A 20,635-nucleotide genomic window follows, 5' to 3' on the forward strand; every position below is an offset into this window, starting at 1 on the left:
CATAAGAGTTAGCTCATATCTTCCAAGGGTGATATGAATATAGTTGAGACCTGTAAGGCAGCATCAGAATGGTTAAAGTTCTGGGAAATAATAAGTGACGAGGCAAGTCACTGCCCAATATTATATGTACAAAATGAGCTTCTATACTTCCTAACATTGCAGGACAAAACTAAAAATACATTCCACAATCTTTGTTGCTGGAAGAATGCTGATAATCTTGTGCTAGTTATAAAACCTCCTCGTGTTCTTGAAATCCCCTCTTCAGATGTGAATTCAAAGGAGAGAGATCATTCTCTAAATGTCTGAAATCATTGGTGAGCCTTTTCCCAAGAGGAATGACAGAATAACTAGGGGAAGAAGAAACTAATAAGCTTATAGACAAACTCTGGACCATTGTGGTTTTGGCCTTCTCTTTTGTCTCACCTTTACACTCACTCTCTAGGCTCTACATCTCAAATAGTGAACAAATGTAATCAAACCATAATTCTCTGTATTTCTCTTGTCTTCGGATTTTCCTCCTCAGCTTCACTTTTAACTCAGTCCTCCTCTCTTTGCAGAGTGGAGAAAATCAAGTTATTTAATGTATATATTCCTTTTCATTCTCTAGAAAATATTAGACATTTATTCAATAAAATTTCATTTTTTTAACCTGAACCTGTAGGTCAGATACTTAGGGCCTACTTATATATTTTAACCAAGACATTTCCCTTTAACTCAGTCTCCCTCTCTTTGTAGAATAGAGAGAATCAGATTAATTAATGTATATATTCTTTTTTCTTCTCTAGAAAATGTTAGATGTTTATTCAACATCTTTTTAACTTGATCCTATAGGTCAAATACGTAGGATCTACCTATGTATTTTAACCCAAGACATTCCATACAGAGAAGTGACCCCTTGATTCCTTTTATCTTGGTAGCAGTTGGGCTAACTCACCAGCCACAGTTGTATGGATTCACTGCTCATCTGAAGTTTATAGCTACACACCACTCATATGGCCACTATGACTATCCTTTTTTTTTTTTTTTTTTTTTTTTGAATTGTATAACTTCCAATGAATGGTAGCATCAAAGCATTTCATGACTACCCCCTAACCCAACTCATTAATAGGGTTGTAAATAATATATCTAGATTTTAAATTCAGAACTCAGTTACATACAATCTTTGTGCATAATTGGAGATTCTAAGCAACAAAATGGTATTCTGCTGCCTGCTTAAGGTCCTAATCACCTATTTTGTGATTAGTACCTGATTGTGTAAGCTCCCCTTAGTGGAACAGTCCTCTGGGAGATCTATGGAGAAGAATTATTCAGCTTCTCTTTATCATACTATCCAACTGTTCTTGAGGGAACATCCTCAGAAAATCCAAAATTCTTGGTCTTAGAAACATAATCAGTATTTAGGACTTCTATGGAATCACATTTTTCTAATTCTAGGGAAAAAATTGGTCTTCATATGATCCACTAGAAACTCTTCTTTCTTGCTCAGCACAAGGGTTTAATAGTCATCTTCTAAATTCAAATAGGAATACATGAAGTATATTTGTATAAGTCATTATATGAATAGAGTCCTTATATGTTTGATAATTATGTAAGTCATATTCTTGGCTCTAGGACTAATGCACTTGGCATTTCTTTTTCATACTAATGACTTTATACTTTTGTAAATAGAGTATGTATGCTTTAAAATTCCTACAAACATAGCAAATCTAATTCTTTTCCTAACTTTATTCCTACCTAGCTAAGGAATCGCAAGACCTAGCAGTTACAAAAATTACACTTGGTTCAAATAGCCTTAAAAGAATCAAAGAATCTCATATTAAAACAACCAGAGAAGTTAAAAAGGAATCTTCAAAGGAAACATCAAGTTTGTCACTAAACTCATCCTAACGACCACAAGGAATTGACAAAGGAGTAGAAACTGCTACCCAGATGCTGTGACCTCTGAAGACATGTTTGAAAACTGGTACAACTGTATCAGCCAGCCATTTTTGAGAAACTTCCTCCCCCGATATCCCATTAATAAAGGAAGGAGATTTACCACTCTTTTGTGTCATAAAAGGTGCAACTGCTCCTTAGGAAATGTGGCCCTGTAACTTGTTTGTAGTTAAAGACACTGAATTTTGTTCCTTATAATAACACTGGCCATTGCATTTAAAGTTATTGAAAATTGGTTCAAAACAGAGTGGTATGTACAAGTGCAGAATATTTAAACGTGCAGGTTGGCAAATGCATGTTCCTTCCAAATGTGACTTCCTCTTGCATTCAATTGTTCAGTCCTAGAGAAACAATAAAGAAAGAATATTCCTTTAGCTTGTGCATTGCTGTTCTGTATGTGTCCTTTTTGGTGTTTAAGGCATGTCAAGGCATGAGAAATTATGAATTTAAAATGTGAAAATGGAAAACTCTATGGACAACTTGAAATAAAGAAAACGTTGAAAATTATTTTCTCATGACATTTTCATAGACTTTTATCACATAATTGAATTGTTTTGGCATGTTCTTTTTGGTTCATTTTGAAGTGGGCTCCTATGTCACTACAACATATTTGGGAAATTTCAATCATACAGAACATTAATCAATGCCAAATGCAATCAGACAATCATTATAACTCTCTCTCTCTCTCTCTCTCTCTCTCTCTCTCTCTCTCTCTCTCTCTCTCTCTCTCTCTTCTCTCTCTCTCTCTCTTTCTCTCTCTGTCTCTCTCTGTCTCTCTTTCTCTAGCTCCAGAATCAGTTCTTCAGGAGAGGATAGAACAGCAGATTGAGATGGAAGTGAAAGGTACAGTTATCAATGAATGTAAAATTTAAGTAAAAATTGAAAGGATTGGATTTTTTTTATTTATTTTCCTATAGTAGTTAATGAAAAAGTATGTGTGTATAGATGTATAGATATATATTTCTCTTGGAGAATATATGAATTTGCTGCATGCTTATTATTAGAATGATGAAGATAATTTGCATTTCTCCCTCATTTAGGTTTATAGTGATTTAAAGCTTTAATATCCATTCAACCATGTTCAACTTCTCATGCTTTGCAGCTGTTTTCAAAAGCTTTTATTTAAATAAATAATTGTCATCTGAATGCATGAAATCTTAAAATAGAATGTTTTTATAAAAAGCATATTGAATTGATTAGTCAATAAGATAGATGCCTAACAGTCATCTCAGAATGCATCGTGATGAATGAACTAGAACTGAAATGACATTTTATTTGGGTTTGCGAAAATTGTCCATTTAGATTTATATTTTACACTTCATGCACATACATCAATTTAACATGTTATGTCTCTTACACTGGCTTGCAGATAGCTTATATAATCTTTATTGCCTGCATTTCATTTCATAATGTTGTGAATTTCATGGCTGTATTAGTTCGAATAAACGCCTTCTTCATTTTATTTTAGCTAATTATTTATGGTTGCAATTCTTGTATAGCATTCAAAATTATCTAATTCTCCAAAAAAAACAAAACAAAACAAAAAAACCTCTAACCCACAATCCAAAGGATCAGAAAGGGCGTTTATTCTACTCTCTGCAAGTCAGGTAAGACTTTCTTCTTAGCAATTCAAGCACACAGTTTTCTGCCAGCAAAACACACATGCACAGGAACATGATATTTTGAAATTCATTTTTTGCTCATTCAAGAAGAAAATTCAACAATCTGAAGAAAAGAACAGACAAGGAACGATTTTCGTGTCAGAATCTTTAAAACAGAGCATGGTGTTGCGTTTATTCGAACAAATATGGTGAGTGAATTTTTTTTATGGATTTGTGAGACCTCTGTAGCATGCACTTTATTTTATTTCTTATATTGCCATTTCATTTATTTTCAATTTTTAAAAAAATTATGAGAAATAGAAGAGGGCTTTGTAATGTGATTTTTATCTTTTCTTGCAGAATTATTCTTCGAGGAAGAAGCTGAAGATCTAGAAGGGGATATGAGAGAAGCTTTTTCAGATTCTGAAGACTGTTTAGGTCACAGCTTGGTGGCTGCTAAAAGATATGCTAAGAGAATAAGCTCAACCAGCTCCTGGCCTGAAAATTTTAAGCCTTCATTTACCCAAAAGCTTACATTTAAATATGTGTTAGAAGGAGAACCAGTTGTTTTCAACTGTAGATTAATAGCCTGTCCAACACCCAAGATAACCTGGTTTCACAACAATAGGCCTATATCAACAAGTCTCCGTAGGGTGATAAAAACTGAAAATGATTTACACAATCATAGTTCTAGTCTAGAGCTTAAAAGTGCACAAGACAGAGATTCTGGAAGCTATAGATTATTTGCAATTAACAGTGAAGGATCAGCTGAGTCAGCAGCATCATTACTTGTCTTGAAAAGGGAACAAGAGGGAAAATATTTAGAACTTTTTAAAAAGGCTGAAAAAACATATGAAAGTATAGAGGCTTTAGCTGAGGGTACAATAGAAGATAGGGTGAAAGTTGATCTTCGATTCACTGGCTCTCCTTTTAACAAAAAGCAAGATGCTGACCAAAAGGGGATAAGGAGAACTATACATTTCAAGAAAACCATTCCTGCTAAGAGAAAAGATTTCATGTACAATGAAGACTATTTTGAAAGTAAATCAGAGATACAGGAATGGTTTCATGTAGGTGAGAGTTTTCTGGATGAGGAGACCAAAATGAAATTGCAGCGTTTACGGGAAGCTAAAAGAATTTTAATGGAAAAAAAGAAACTACCTTCTTTAGATAATAAGTCTTCTGAAATGGGTACAGGAATTCTAAGAAATGAAGCAAGCAATAAGGATACTGCTTCCTCTAGAGAAAAAATGAGAAATTTTCCTATATCTTATCTAGATAGAAATAGAGATTATTTAGATGATTCTACTGAGGAAACTGGTGCTTTTCAGAGTCATGTGGATAGAAATTTAATGTCTGGAGAGCCTCCTAAAAGTCCCCAAGCCACTTTTGAGGGAATAATTGATGAAGAAATCTTCCATACGAATGTTATGCAAAATATAAAAGAAAGTTTTCAAGAAGATTCCAAAATTTCACTCATGACAGACAATTTTCATAGTAAGGGAACATTTATTAAAGAAACCCAAGCAGTAGAAGAGTTTGAAAGGTTCATGAGAGAAAAGGTAACCGAAGAATACTCAGAATGTATCATCAGTGAACATATGAATGAAGAAATATGCACAATAGCCCCAAATGATTGTATCACATCTGATAATACATCACACAACAGTGAATCTTTTGCTACTTCTGAAAACAGTGAGAAGATTACAGAGGTAGATAGGCAAATAATTAGACAGGAAGAATTGCCCCAAGAAAAATACCCTATTTCTACGAAAGTTGATGAATTACAAACTGAGATAGAAGAAAAAGCAGCCCGATTTGATAGCCCTTTCCAGAAACGTTTGCAACGTTGCCCTCCTTCCTTCATTCATGAACTTGAATCTCAAGAAGTAAATGAAGGGGATTGCTGCATGTTTGCTTGTTACTTTCAAGGACATCCACAACCTATAGTGACTTGGTATAACAATGATAAACCAATCCCGCGTAAACAAGGATATGTTATACAAACTACTGAAGGTCATTCAAGGCTAACTTTCTCTTCTGTTCTCCCTCAAAATGAGGGCTCTGTAACATGTGTGCTATTTAACCAATATGGAACAGTAAAAACATCAGGCATGATTAAAGTGAAGGCCAAAAAGAGGTTTGGTGGCAAACCACCTGCCACTTATCAGGTCCCATCTTTTCAGATGTATACCAAAGAGGAAGAACTTGCATTAGCATTTGACCAAATGAAAGAAGGCAGCCCAACTTTCCCAAAGGAAAACAAGAAAAATGTGTTTATTTCAGAAACAAATTCACCAAGTTCTCCCAATGTAGATGTAGAATTTCCTGTGGAAATTCAGACAATGGCAGCTACCCTTACTCCTGAAGAAGAATGTAGAGAACTATTCCAATCAGTTGAATTTGTACCTGAAGTACCATTCAGTGAGTCACCAAAACTACTAGTAAAAATGCCTAAGCTTATCAAATGTAGAGAAGGGGATTCAGTAACACTTGAGTGTTTAGTATCTGGAGATCCTCAGCCCACTGTAACCTGGTATCAAAATGGCACAGGCCTGAACCAGAGCCAGAGGTTTGGATTTGAGGAAGAATTTGGTAGATACAGGTTATATATAAGAGAAGTAAGGTCTCAAGATTCTGGAAAATATACCTGCATTGCTGAAAATAGCTTGGGAATGGTAGAAAGTGATTCAGATCTTATAGTGGAACCTGTTGGCCTTAGTTCTTACAACCAGTTAGAAAATATCAGTTGTACTGAGATGAAACATTTCACAAGTAGACAAGAACAAATGCAAGAAGAAATGGCAAACGTACCTTTTTATGACTATTCAATGGACTCTCTTCCAAGCAAATCTAATATAAAAGAATATTCAGTAAAGGAATATTTTCAGAGTCTTGAGACTGTTCAGCAACTACAAAAAAAAGAAAAGGAGCATTGTATATATTCTGAAGAAAAACCAGCTAGATTTATGCGAGGTGTGACAAAATCCATAATGATCCATGAGCCACCTCGAGTTGAAAACATACATTTACAGTGCCAGAGTAAAGGAAAGGACAAATCTGCACATGAACAAATAGAATCAGAGAGAGATGAAGCCAGAGCTCATCCTTTTGAGATGGCCAGACAATTTGGTAAACAAGAGAGAATAGAAAAGGAAAGCATTCATGAATGTAGAGCAGCTGAACATTTGTCAAATATCCAGTTTGAGAGGACAATTCAAAGTCATATGGAGAGAGATTCATCCATTATATCTGAAGAGTCTTTTAAGGGAAAAAGAGGATATGTAGGGAAAGTTGTGAAGGAAAAAGGACAGAGACAACCTTTAGAAAAAGTAGTATCTGAAGAGTATGGTTTTAGAAGTACCACAAGTGAAGTCTCCAAGGCATGCTATGAAGGACCAACATGGATTGAAGACAAAAGAACTCCATCTGAACCATTAGAGTCAAAATCGTATGATTCTCTAGTGGGTGAAACAACAGATGTGAAAACTTACATGGACGTTGAAATTGCTTCACATAAATTTGCAATGAATTTGAAACTTCTTTCTTCTCAAGCGAGGCAGTATTTTGCAGAGAAAGAAAAGGAACATGAGAAAGAGAGCTGTTTAGCAGATCAGACACTAGCTTCTCAAAGTGCTGAGCCTGGTAGATATATTAGATTGGATCGGAAGAAGCCTCATCTTCATATAGAAGATGTGGAAAATGACAGCCAAGAATCAGCTAACACAAAGCCAGATGTAGTTGAAGACCAGAACCCTGCTTCTGAAATTAATGAATCTGATTTGGGGAACTTTGTATTTGATCTGAAACAAATTTATTCCCATTTGGGAAATACAGCTAAGGAGTTGGAAGAACAGGTTTGTGAGCAACCAAAAGAAACATACAAGAATGAAAATCTTAATTTTGAAACATCGAAACTGGATGTCTGTCATGTATCAGAAAGTGTGCAAAATACCACATCACTAGCTGAACAAGAAATTCCATCTAGTCAGGAATTTTCCAAAGAGCATGTGATTGAATTGGAAAAAAGCCATATTGATGAAGAAACATTATCCCTGGGAAAAGAGGGCCCTTATCTTCAGGAGCATGATTCCAGTATTTTAGAAACAGATGTTTCATTCAAGTCTAAGACCAAAGAAACTGATCATGAAACACTGTCCTTCGTCCAAACCTTAGTGACTGAAATACCAGAAACTGTAGTTGAAAGCTTCATAACAGATTTGAAAAAGGCTGCAAGTGAGGAAAAGCAGCTAACTACATCTGAAAAAGAAGAGCACATCTTGGTGCCTGAATCAACTTCATTTGAAGAGTTAGATATGAGAATACAGAATTATGAAGATGTCAGTCTCAGAGAATATAAAAATAATCAAAATGAAACAGATATACACCACAGAAAACTCTCTGTAAGTCAGTATTTCCCCTTTCTAATGACTGAAGAACACTTAGATCAAAATGGACAAACTGCAAAAAAGTCAGATGATTTCAAAGAAGAAAAGAGTTACGCAGAAAACCAAATTGAAAAAGAAATGCCTTCACCCACTGATGAAATTGTTAATATTTCACAAAGAGAAACTGAAAATACTTCTGAACTAAATGGGGCACATACTACTGAAATAATGGAATCAGAGACCTCCTTAGCAAAATATTTACTTTCTGCTGGAAAGGAGAAATCTCCTCAAACTAAAGACAATAAGACAGGACATTTCCAAAATGAGTCAATTACTTCAATGGAGATCGAAGATGTGACCTTCAACACTGTCTATGAATTTTACAATCAGCAGCAAGAATCACTGATTCGTCCATTTTCTCCAGAATCGGATATGTCGATTGAATTAGGAAGCACAAGCAGTGAGGAAATCTCTGAATTAGATCAATTTTATACACCTCCATCATCAGTTGAACATTTTGAATCTCCTGTTTCACCTGAATTATATTTAGCTTCTCTGGATACAACTGAAAAATATTCTACACCATTAGGAGAAGAGATGGCTGAAAGATATTCTACACCATCAGAAGGTGTAGTAGCTGAAAGATGCACCAAACCTTCCAGAGGAGAAAATACTGAGAGATATTCTACTCCTTTGGGAGGAGAAAGTGCTGAGAGATATTCTACCCCTTCAGGAGGTGAAAGTGCAGAGAGATATTCTACTCCTTCTGGAGAAGAAAGTGCTGAGAGATATTCCACTCCTTCAGGAAAAGAAAGTGCTGAGAGATATTCCACTCCTTCAGGAGAAGAAAGTGCTGAGAGATATTCTACTCCTTCAGGAGAAGAAACAATTGAAAGATATTCTACACCCTTAGGAGGACCAAAGCCTAATTTAAGTATAAAGAAGTTTCCATCAAAAATAGCAAGGGAGGACAGCACACCAAATGAACTATACCACACACCTACTGGAGAAAAGAGTCCAACATATGATCTATGGCGCTCAGAATCATTTGGAACACCTAATGAAGCAGTTGAACCAAAAGAAAATGAAATGCCACCATCATTTATCTCACCTCTGACCAAAAGACGGATCTTTGAAAATACTACTTTAGGTTTCATTGTTGAAGTTGAAGGATTCCCAGTTCCAGGTGTGAAATGGTATCGAAATAAATCATTAATAGAACCAGATGAAAGAGTCAAAATAGAAAGGGTAGGCAATGTGTGTTCTCTGGAAATTTGTAATGTTAAAAAATCAGATGAGGGAGAATATATGTGCCATGCTGTGAATATCATAGGGGAAGCCAAAAGTTTTGCAAAAGTTGACATTCTGCCTCCAGACAGAAGAGTGGTGGCCCTCCCTCCTCCAGTAACACACCAACATGTTATGGAGTTTGATTTAGAAAAAAATTCATCATCAAGGACACCCTCTCCTCAGGAAATTGTCCTGGAGGTTGAATTAGGGGAGAATGATGTTAACGAATTTGAGAAGCAAGTGAAAATAGTCACAGTTCCAGAATTTACATCTGATCATAAAAGCATGATTGTAAGCCTTGATGTTCTCCCTTTAAACTTAGTAGAACCAAACATGGCCTCTATGGAAAATGAAAACAGAGATTTAAAGATTGATTTAGAAGTATTTGAAATGCCTCCACGTTTCACAAAGCCTATTTGTGATTATAGAATACCGGAGAACTCAGAAGCTATATTTGAATGTTCAGTAATAGGCATCCCAACTCCAGTGATTAGATGGTATAAAGAATACACATATATTGAACCAGATAATGTTAAATATGTCATCAGTGATGAAAAGGGAAATCATTCTCTTAAAATTCGGAGGGTTTGTCTTTTAGACAGTGCCACATATAGATGCAGAGCTGTGAATAATGTAGGTGAAGCTATTTGCAGGGGTTCTCTCACAATAGGAAATTCTGAAATTGTTGCAACAACATCAAGAAAAAGCACAGTAATTGTAAGTAGTTTCAAGGAGAAAGCAGTCCTGAAAAGCAAATACTCAGACATATTTTTTGAGTTTCATGTGGTAGAAGGACCTCCTAAATTTATAAAAACTATTTCAGACTGTAGCTCACCTGTAGGTACAGCAGCTTACTTCCAATGTCTGGTTCGTGGTTCTCCCAAACCTACTGTTCACTGGTACAAAGATGGAAAATTGGTTCAAGGAGACAGGTTCAGTTCTGAGGAAAATGACACAGGTTTCCATAACCTATTTATTACAAGTTTAATCCCAGCTGATGAAGGCGAGTACAGGTGTGTAGCCACAAACCGATTAGGAATGGCAGAGGCCTGTGCCACTTTAACCTTAACTAAATTTTGTTGAGCTGTCCAGAAGCACAAACTACAAGCCCACCATCGTTTAGCATCTATGTAATTATTATAACTGTCTTAGATGATCTCATATTTTCAACATCTATAGTCCTAATGGTATCAGGTGTGTCTATTTGTCAAGTCCATTGGAAAGTAGCACTTTTAATGTCTCTTTGATGTAAGCTCTGTATTAGAAATCCTATGTTTTATTGTAAATATTCTGCTTTTTAAGATGTTGAGCCATCTTCTATGTACATTAGTCTGTGAACAAATCTATTAAATAAATTTTTGGTAATGTAGTTGTTTGTACTTCTAATTTACCTGTACTTTGAAAATCAAGTACAGTGAAATGTGGACCCCCACATCTAAATGTTGCATTCCTCCTTCATGATAATGTGTCATTGGAACACATTCTCTTTTAGTGAGTAAAAAACCTACCAAAAAACTATGTGTTCAAATGAAAAGAGGTGAAATTGAGAATTCTATCAGATGAGTGAGCATAAAATTGGTAAAGAATTAGTATCAACTCTCTCTTCTCTCTACATATGTTATAACCCATATTTAGAATTGTTCCTTTGAATTCATGATCATTATTAACTCTGACTTGAAGCTAGCAATGGGTAGCTTGTTCTGTCTCTCCACTTTTTAAAGACAACCAATTTTTTTCACAATCTGATTGTTACAGAAATGTTTTCCAAAAAGTCATTGTTTTGTTCACCACAATTCAAAAGAGTTATCTTAATTTAATTTTTAATTATTTTAATTTGATTATCTGTATATGAACAGGATTATACTGGATTTTGCAGATAGGATTCCTACCTGTAAATATGTACTATTCCAAAATATGGGTAATAACATATATTCCAGGCTGGCTATTAACAGTATAAGACAATACTGAATTTTACTTTAAAAATAATATTAATGGATTATACTAACTCTTTATTGTAGATAATACTTATTTAAAATGATTTTAATTGATCATTTTAAATTACTATCTTTGAAATAATCATAATCTGGAGAAGTCACTTGAACTTCTATCTAAACATAGTCTTAAGAACTGTAATTATTTCCTCATCTATACATTGATGAGAGGGTTGGACTAGATAATCTCTAAGGTACCTGCCAACTCTAAGTTACTTTGCTATGTAATACTAGAATAAGACAAAAATGAACTGAGAAATAGTTTTAGTTTTGTAGCAGTGAGGAAATGAAATGGAATACAGTAATGGAAATATGAATCTGAATTAGACCTAAGCATGAGCTGTTGCATTATTGCTATCTGGTTATGTAACAGTAAGGCCTTTTTCATAATTATTTATTACCTGAATTATTTGAATAGTAATCTGAAGAGTATTCAATAAATATATATAGCATGATCATGTAAAATTTAACTTCAAATAATATCTACACTCATTATCTCTTTTTTCTGTAGAGATCCTTTTTTTTTTGTTTAATATTTTTTTACAATGGACTCTTATCACTAAAAAAATTCTCACTTTTCAAATTAAAAGCTATAAATAATGGAACTCATAATTGATATAATAACCCAAACTAAGAGGATCAATGTTTGACACTGACATTTATTTTAATATCTCAAAATCAGCTTCTTAAAAAATTTATATCTGGTGTTTTGTTCATAATTAATGACATTCACATAGTGCTCTAAAGTTTGACCAGCACTTTTATATATAGTTATTGATTCCTTATTTATTGGATTTACAAAGCAATTTAATTGTGAAGTTAGATGTTTTCTGATATTTGTTGGCAAAAGTTCATTGTATCAAACCATCTTAAGCCCAATTAGTGAGCTTTAAAGAAAATAAAATCTTGTTTCACTATTATTGGCCATAAAAAGTTTGAATATGGAATCCATGTGCATTTAATTTGCCAATGTTTTTTAACATATCATTTTCTATTTTTCTAAATATTAAAAAGTGAAAAAGAACAAATAAGATTCTCTGATTCAACATTGTGGTAAGTAGGAATAGTTTCATACTGTATATCCATGTTCATTCCCTGTACAGGTAATTGGGGAATGTAAAAGGAAAACCTTAGATAAGTCATATATTGTAGATCAAAGATACCATTAAAATGTCACCACAAGTATGTTAAATTGAAAGGCAATTTTAGGACTTATTGATCAAAATAATCAACAAGTGGGTCTATTCCATATGCTGCCTATGACTTTGGCCAGTGTTCCTATATTTAGTAAATACTAGAATCTTGTCTTTTAAAGTAAATATACTTTTTGTACCTTGTGATATCACTAATATACTTCTGCAGAAGGGAAATCAAGCATAAGGCTGATCTATGTTGTATATGATTCAAGAGCGATTAACTACTAAAATAACAAAAGAATCATGGTACAATATTGCCATCTCTCCCAAAATAGATAATGAGGGCTCCATTCAAAAGGGAATGCAGAATAATTAAATACAAATTTTCTTGTTCGTTCATTCAATCATGGTACAGTGATTATTTCTATTCACTATTTTGTATTTGTATTTCAAACATTGCTGTATAGGTTTTCCTCACCCAATAAAAGTTTCAAATATTAATGCTGGGATTTTTTTCCTTTTTTTGACTCCTTAACTTTTCTAATGAAATCATCTTCACTTACCAAGTGAAAAGCCTTGCTGGATTAATCTTGTAATGATCATAATGGTTAAAATGATAATCTGTGTACAGTCTCCTTTAGAGATGAACTGCAAGTGGGCAGAGTGGATCAAAAACTATATTTTTCCTTCTTATCAGTCAAAATGTCATGTGAAAACATTTTCTCATACTATCACCTAGATATTATGAAGATCTTAAAAAAAAACCACTGGCTTCCTTAGCAATTCAAAATAAAAACATTTCCTGTGAATACTCAAATTTTTTTAACAACTTTGGTTTGAAGGCATTTTTGTGTTAACATATTTTGCTTTGAAAATAACTTTTGGGACTTCATAATAATATCAAATGAAATATCATGTTAAAAGTTTTTTTAAGTGATCATGGGTCACAGTTACCTAAATTTCAGCAGGAATTATAAGCAGGTTTCCAAGGCAGTTCAGTTTTATATATGTGAAAAATAAAAGATAGTGTCCAACTAAAGGACAAAAGTGATGTTCAATCAAAAAAAATTGATGTATTTGGATGTTTTGTCAATGTAGTTTTGGAATGTGAATTGTATTATCTCAGGCTTGATCTGTATATTTGAAACTTTGCAGACATAGCCTTAGTGAACCAGAGTTATCTTTTTACCAAGAGAAAACTATTTTCAAATTTATTGATATAGTCTTTCTCTCTGCATTTTGCACTTAAAAATTAAAATGAAATTTGAGCTTATTAGTAATGAATTAATAATAGAAGTAGAGCATCTATCATTCTGTGCTGACAATGAAATTAAAAACTTTTTTTATTAGAATATGGTTATTTAAAATGTATTTGTCTCATCTGCATATTACATTTAAGGGGGAAAATTAAAATTGGATTACAGGACTAAGTTCTTTTTTCCTATAGGGAGTAAGTGTAATTCAGTGGAAAGAGATCAAGGTTTGGTGTCCAAGGACTTGACTTTGAAACCTATCTCTGCCATTAAGTAGATTTATGACCTTGGCTAAAGTCAATTAACCTTTCTGAGCCTCAGATTTCTCCTCTAGATTCTAAGGTCCCTTCACTCTAGATGTATGATCATATGATTTTTCTGTAGCTTTCTTTTGTTGGGTTTTTCATAGTAGTGAAAATAAAAATACCTAATAATTGAATCAATTTCCTCTCAAAACCAGGAAAATAAAATTCTATTCTCCTATCATAAATAATCATTCTTTTAAGGTTTTAATCTGACTTCTACTGAAAATCTTAGAGAAAGAAAAAGAGCAGACCTATCCAAAACGGCAGTTTTCTTTCAACTCCAGTTACCCCAAAAGACAGATAGTAGCAGGCCAGTATGTTCTCAATATCCTGTCAAATTAATCTCAATTTCAAATATTTATTAACTGCAAAGACCTTTCTTCTTTGCTTCAATAATTCCTATGTCATATATTATATGAAGACTCCTGTAGCTCCAAGTGGATTTAAATTTTTTTCTATTATAAACATAGGAGAAATACTGAATTAATATGCCAAATAAAAATAACAATGACGAGTTAATTTTAGTAGAAATTTAGTAGAAAATGCAATTTCAATGCATTTGAGAGTCATTGATTCCATGATGCTCTTAGGAGAACTCTTCTTTATAAATATTACACATTTTATCTATATGCTTGATAAAAAAAAAATTCTGTGCTAAAATAGAGAGTCTAGAGAATAAAGTGTATACTTTTAACTGTGGCTCTTCCACTTTGAAAATTAAAACAGTTTGGGCTTTTATTTTAAGTACTTAAATATTTTAAATCTGTAAATTTCATCAATTCTTCATTTATTTATGCAATAGAAACATACAAAAATATATCTAAAATTCATGAACTTTTAAGTATTAGAAAAGTCATATCAAAAACTATAATCCTAATAGTATCTTTCAGGATTTAATTTGATATTACTGAATTAAATGTAAAAAAAAAAAACAACCCTAAAATCTCAAAAATCACCTTATAAGAATTCTATCAATAATACAGAAAACACACTACTATTAGTTACCATATCTTTTAATCCTTTAACTTTGATTTTTCTAGGTTTTTTTACATTTAAATTCATAATGAACCATCTTTGTTTTAATGATCATTTTCCCCCATACAGAATGTTCTAGTACGGTTGTACCTACTGAGGAAGAAAGCCTCCAGACTTCCAACATTGACCTTCAATTGTCTGATAGAGATAAAACACTTGAACCAGAGTCTTCTATTTGTTCAAATAAATCTGATTTGCAAAAGGAAGGCAGTGCCCCAGAGTTTACCAAAAAAATATCTAATGTTGAAATAAGTGTAGGGGATGTAACTAAACTTTCTGTAACTGCCATTGGCACTCCAAAACCTAAAATTCAGTGGTTCTTCAATGGAATGCAGTTGGCAACTTCTACTGCCTACAAATTTGTATTTGATGGAAATGATTACAGTTTGATCATTATAGATACCACACTTGAGGATGAAGGAGATTATACTTGCATTGCCAGCAATGAATATGGAAAGGCAGTATGCAGTGCCCATTTAAAGGTAAAATCAAAAGGGAAGGGCAGCAAAGATGGTGCAGCAGAACCCACAGTGGAGAAAAATTCGGAACAGCTTGGAGGTCCAGGTCCTCCTTGGTTCATAAAGAAGTTGAAACCAGTTCAGTGTGTTCAAGGTATCCCTGCTGTCTTTGAATACATGGTGCTTGGAGAACCAGCTCCTAAAATTCAGTGGTTCAAAGAAGACAAAGAGCTTTCGACCAACATATATTTTACTATCATTCATAACTCGGATGGTTCAGGGACATTTATTGTAAATGATCCTCAAAGCCAAGACAGTGGTATGTATGTCTGTAAAGCCATAAATACATGGGGGGAATCTATGTCTACTGCTGAACTTAATGTACTTCAAGAAGATGTTGATCTAGCTGGTTCAACTGTGATAGCAAAGTCAACAACAGGTGAAGACCTGGGCATTCCTGATGCAGATTTCCCCCCTAAGAATGACCAAGATATTTTAGCCTTAGAAAAGGAAACCGAGTCATTTGTGAAGGACGTCATTTTGAAAGCTGCTTTAATCACTGAAGAAAAGGAACAACTTTCAAATGAGCCTGCTGTGAATATAAATGAAGTAAACAATGCTATAACTTCAGTGACTCAAGAAGATAAAGAATCTTTTAATTTGCAGATTGTACATGAGAAAATAGCACTATCTGAGATTGATTCATCATCAGATGAGCAAACACCCTGCCCCAAAAGCCCCGCTTTACTGCAATTCATTGGCACAGAAGACCAAAATAACCCCTCTTTGGAAAGTATCAGTGAACTCCCCTCCACTGACCAGTCAATATGCATGCCATCTATCAAAGAAGTCTTTCCTCCATTGCAACAGCAAACTGGACAACCCAATAAAACCTTACTCACAGAAGATGTTTTAACTTTTCAAAAGCCTCCATCAAAAGTTGTCTCATCGTGCACTGACCAAATGTTTCAAGGTGTGACCACTGAAGAGAGTGACATGTTCATTGAAGAGCAACTCAGAACTATGCTCACCAGCCCTGAATCTACAAATGAACCCCAGCCTTGCTTATATTCTAGCAGTGTGACTGAAGAAATGCGTCTCCCCAAAGAAAATATTATCTCTATAGTGGACCAAAAGAAGACAATGACTGTCCAAGATCAAGAGACAAAAGCTATTCTGCAGTTAGCCAGTATAACTGAGAAGCAGAGTCTAGATGAAGGATCTATAGAGAATTTCAAGAGAATTGAAACTGTGGTCTCTGAGATGAGCCAGGAAGCACAGTTTCTTTCAGAAAATGTGTGCACCAAAGAACATGATATCTTTGTAGTGGGTACAGATGAATTAGAAACTGTAGTTCAAGATTTTGCAGCCAGAATTCAGGAAGGGCAGTCTGTAAGGCTTCCTCTATCACTAGAGGAAAAGCAGCTGTTCAGAGAAGAGCATGTAGATGAGTGGTCAAGGTCAGAAACTCAAATTACCGAGTATAAAAAGCAACCTAAAGAAATACAAAGTGTGCATGAGGTTCAGGGAAGTGGTATTCTTTCTAAGGAAAAGCAGTTTGCCACTCTTGATGCAGTTCAATATAAACTTGATATAAAGATTCAACTGCGAAGGACTTTGGAAGCTGCCATAGCAAGTGAACAGCCTAGCATCTTCTCTGAGTGGCTCAGAAACATTGATAAGGTTGAGGTCAAGACCATAGCACCCACTACAGAACCTAAACAAATAATGTGCACCTATGTCATAATAACAGCAAATTCTGTTACAGAAGAAATTACTGTTGTCATTGAAGGAATTGACCTTCAGAGGATTAACTTGGAAACAGAACTTAAAGATGCTTTATGGTCTGTTATCTATGAAGAAAAAAACATTCTAGTAGCAGCTCAAACTGACTCCTTATCCGTTACTGGAGCAGGCTTACCAGAAGAAGCTGATTTTTCCTTAAATGCACAACAGGTTGAGATAATCACTGCACCAGAAGTAGAGCCTGACAACTTTGTTTCAATGAAAGAAGTCAATTCTTTCCTTGTGGAAAGTAAGGTCAAAGAAAGAGAGTCCACAGCAGTCACTACAGAGGTGCCATTAATTTCTGTCCCTACTGAAAAGCAAGATGATGAAATAAAATTGGCAGAAGAAAAGGAGGATTTCTTTGTTGATAATAGCATGGAAAAAAACATGGTTGCAATCCAAATGTCAGAAGAGAGCCCAGCTAAAATGGATTGTCCAGTTATACAAATGAATTTGGAAGACACTGTTGCAGAAGAAGGTGATATTGTACACTTCACATTACAAATTACCAATTCTAAAAAGGTAAATTGGTATTTTGAGAGTAAGCTGATTTCTCCTGATGAAAAGTTCAAGTGTTTACAAGATGAAGACACATACACACTAATGATCAACAAAGTGAACAAGGAGCTACACCAAGGAGAATATACCTGTGAGGCGCTAAATGAAAGTGGAAAGACATCATCTTCTGCAAAACTCACAATAATAAAGAGAGGTTGGATTCTGAAGAAAAAATATCCATGACTAATATTCACTTGGTTGCAATGATTTAGAGCTATCACTTGAGTGTCATCTTTTCTACCATTTTAGATAGGTTAAATAAGAGCTTCACAAACCTAATCATGGTTTTAAATTTTTTTCCTTTCTTCTTATTCAATGCTTTTTCAATGACTTGCTACCATTTTTGTTTCACCATTTGGTTTTGAAAACAAAAATGTATTTTATTGCTTTCTCTATTTTAAACATTCTAATGCCTCTTATCTTTTCTCTATCAAAAAAATTCTTAATCTTATGTAATGAGAAAGCAATCATTGCATATAAGGTACCAATTAGCAACCCCCATATTAAAAGTTTCAATCCTATTCCTAAAAAACCATGATTGGCTGTCCATGTGTATATTCCAATCACATTTTCTTTCTTTCTTTTGTTTTTTGCTATATTCTCTTTTAAAATACAATTTTCCTTCACATTTTGCTTTTCAATGTTGCAGCATAATGTGGTGCATAGAATTCATAGCATGGTGTGCATGTTAGCTAGTATTATCACATCTTAGTAATTATTGGACTTTCCTGATTGCAGAATTCCCACTGAGTATGTCAAACACATTTCCTTACCCCATTGTATTTCGCTTACATTTTTTTTTCCTAGTCACCTTCTTGTATTGCTTGCAATCAGTTTCAGGACATCACTATATTAACAGCCACAATTGAGAGAAACAAAATTCACATGAAAAAATTTCATGGCAAAATTATGTTTCCATTTCTAGCTGCCCCTGTCATCAAGAGGAGAATTGAACCCTTGGAGGTAGCTCTCGGACATCTCGCTAAGTTCACTTGTCAAATCGAAAGTGCACCCAACGTTCGCTTCCAGTGGTATAAAGCTGGCCGAGAAATATATGAGAGTGAAAAGTGCTCGATAAGATCTTCAAATTACATGTCCAGCCTGGAAATCCTGAGAACTCAAGTCATTGATTGTGGAGAGTACAGCTGTAAAGCCTCTAATGAATATGGTAGCGTAAGCTGTACAGCAACCTTAACTGTATCAGGTAAATACAGAACATAAATGGGAGCATCAATCTATTTTTCATATCCTAGCTAATCTAATCAATGATGGAGAACAACAGTACTCTTAGTTTTATTTTAATAAGTTCATTGACTTAAAGCAATGCTCTGACACAAAACATCTTTTATAAACAGATCTATAAATAACCATTTTTTGTACAGGTCCAGAAAATAACTTCATTAAGATTCAAGAACAAAAACTGAAGTTTGAAGAAGGCAACTGGTTGCAGAAACTAATTGAAAATTTTCTATTTCAATTATATTTTTGCAGCTAACAGAAGAAAAATTAAAAACCTTGTATCCTACATGGACTTCCTTGTAGACTATAATAAAGGGGGGAAAAAAGGTTCCAAATGAATTCTAAAATAGTATTCATTTTAGGAAGAGGCACACTAGACAGAAGTTAAAATATACAAAAATGACATTGATTTTTTTTTTATTTTTCCTTTTTAAAACGACCATTTCTGTTTATCCAGTGAAATGGTGTCTGAATTCCTCACTTTGTACAATATTTTGAAGTAAGTTTGTCAACATCTGTCATTTATCTTTAAAAAAAAATTTATAAAAATCTCACTGCTTGGCTTGAAATAGCTAAGTTTCTATTAGTGTGAATAATGAATCTTCTTAAGTGGTTGCATTATTCAAATTAGAGCTGCATATTTCTTTTAGATTGAAACCAATTACCATATTTTACATCATTATAACTTCATATAATGTGAGCTTGAATATATGACACCACTACACAGGATTCATTATTAACACTAATTAGGATCTGTTTATACCATATTATATTTGGTAGAGCTTTGTTATACTAAACAATAATGGAAGTTCTGCTTTATACAATGATTAAGTGTAAAGTAAGGACAGTTTTTACATGAATCATGAAGGTGGATTATGGTCAATTGGAAAAAATCCAAGAAATTTTATTGTCATTTCTCATGTTTTTTCTATGACTATTTTAATTATCAGTACTATCACATAACTTTCTCCCTTCCCCCCAATTTCCTTATAGGTTTTCAACAATAAAATATAATGAAAGATGATTTCCCCCGCAACCCTCAATTTGTCCATTGCCCTAAAATATGTCTAGGGGAGTTTATAAAGCCCATCAACTATTTGAATCCACTTGTTAGCAAAATTAAATTAATAGATATATCTTAATATTCTTCCAGAGGACATTGTGGAGACAGTTACAGGATGCAGATTGGAAGCTGAAGTTGGAAATTGAGCTTTATCCAGAACTAGATGGGATCTTGTTTGTAAAATAACCCTCCTTCCACCCTCCCTCCCCCCCCAAAAAAAAAAAAAAAAAAACAAGCACAACTTGTCCAATTCTGTTCCTGGGGATAGGCCAATATACAAGATAAATGCAAGATGTTTCTCTCTGATGGATGAAGGATTTTAAGAATGAATCATGCTCTGCTAATCTTATTCTTCAGTCAGATATCTCCAGGAAATGTATTTAGAGCTGCTCAGAACTCTCAGAAAACCAAGTCTAAAATCTTTCCTTTGGGATTAGGATTCTTACTTTATTCGTTATTATAATGCAATCATTAAGCTCTCTAATTAGAACAATGTCAACACAAAACATAGAGTAATGACATCTAAAACCTCCTGTAACCTAAGCTAGCCTGACATGTTAGGCTAAAGGACAGAGGGGAGTGATGGCGTTGGCAG

General features: G+C 34.1%; 1 protein-coding gene across 4 annotated transcripts in view; it reads left to right on the forward strand.

The window, feature by feature from the left end:
• Positions 1–20,635, forward strand: part of TTN (titin) — a 324,196-nt gene that overhangs the window by 70,546 nt on the left and 233,015 nt on the right. For 3 of the 4 annotated variants that reach the window (XM_031960390.1, XM_031960391.1, XM_031960392.1), the window contains exons 46-48: positions 2,722–2,778; positions 15,004–17,892; positions 18,664–18,942. In XM_031960390.1, coding sequence (XP_031816250.1) covers positions 2,722–2,778; positions 15,004–17,892; positions 18,664–18,942 — 3,225 coding nt within the window. Of the gene's footprint in view, positions 1–2,721; positions 2,779–3,896; positions 12,684–15,003; positions 17,893–18,663; positions 18,943–20,635 lie in introns of those variants that run through there. The other variant, XM_031960393.1, reaches the window with a different exon arrangement.

This window comes from Sarcophilus harrisii, chromosome 3 (assembly GCF_902635505.1).
Source record: "Sarcophilus harrisii chromosome 3, mSarHar1.11, whole genome shotgun sequence".
Classification (NCBI taxonomy): Eukaryota; Metazoa; Chordata; class Mammalia; order Dasyuromorphia; family Dasyuridae; genus Sarcophilus; species Sarcophilus harrisii.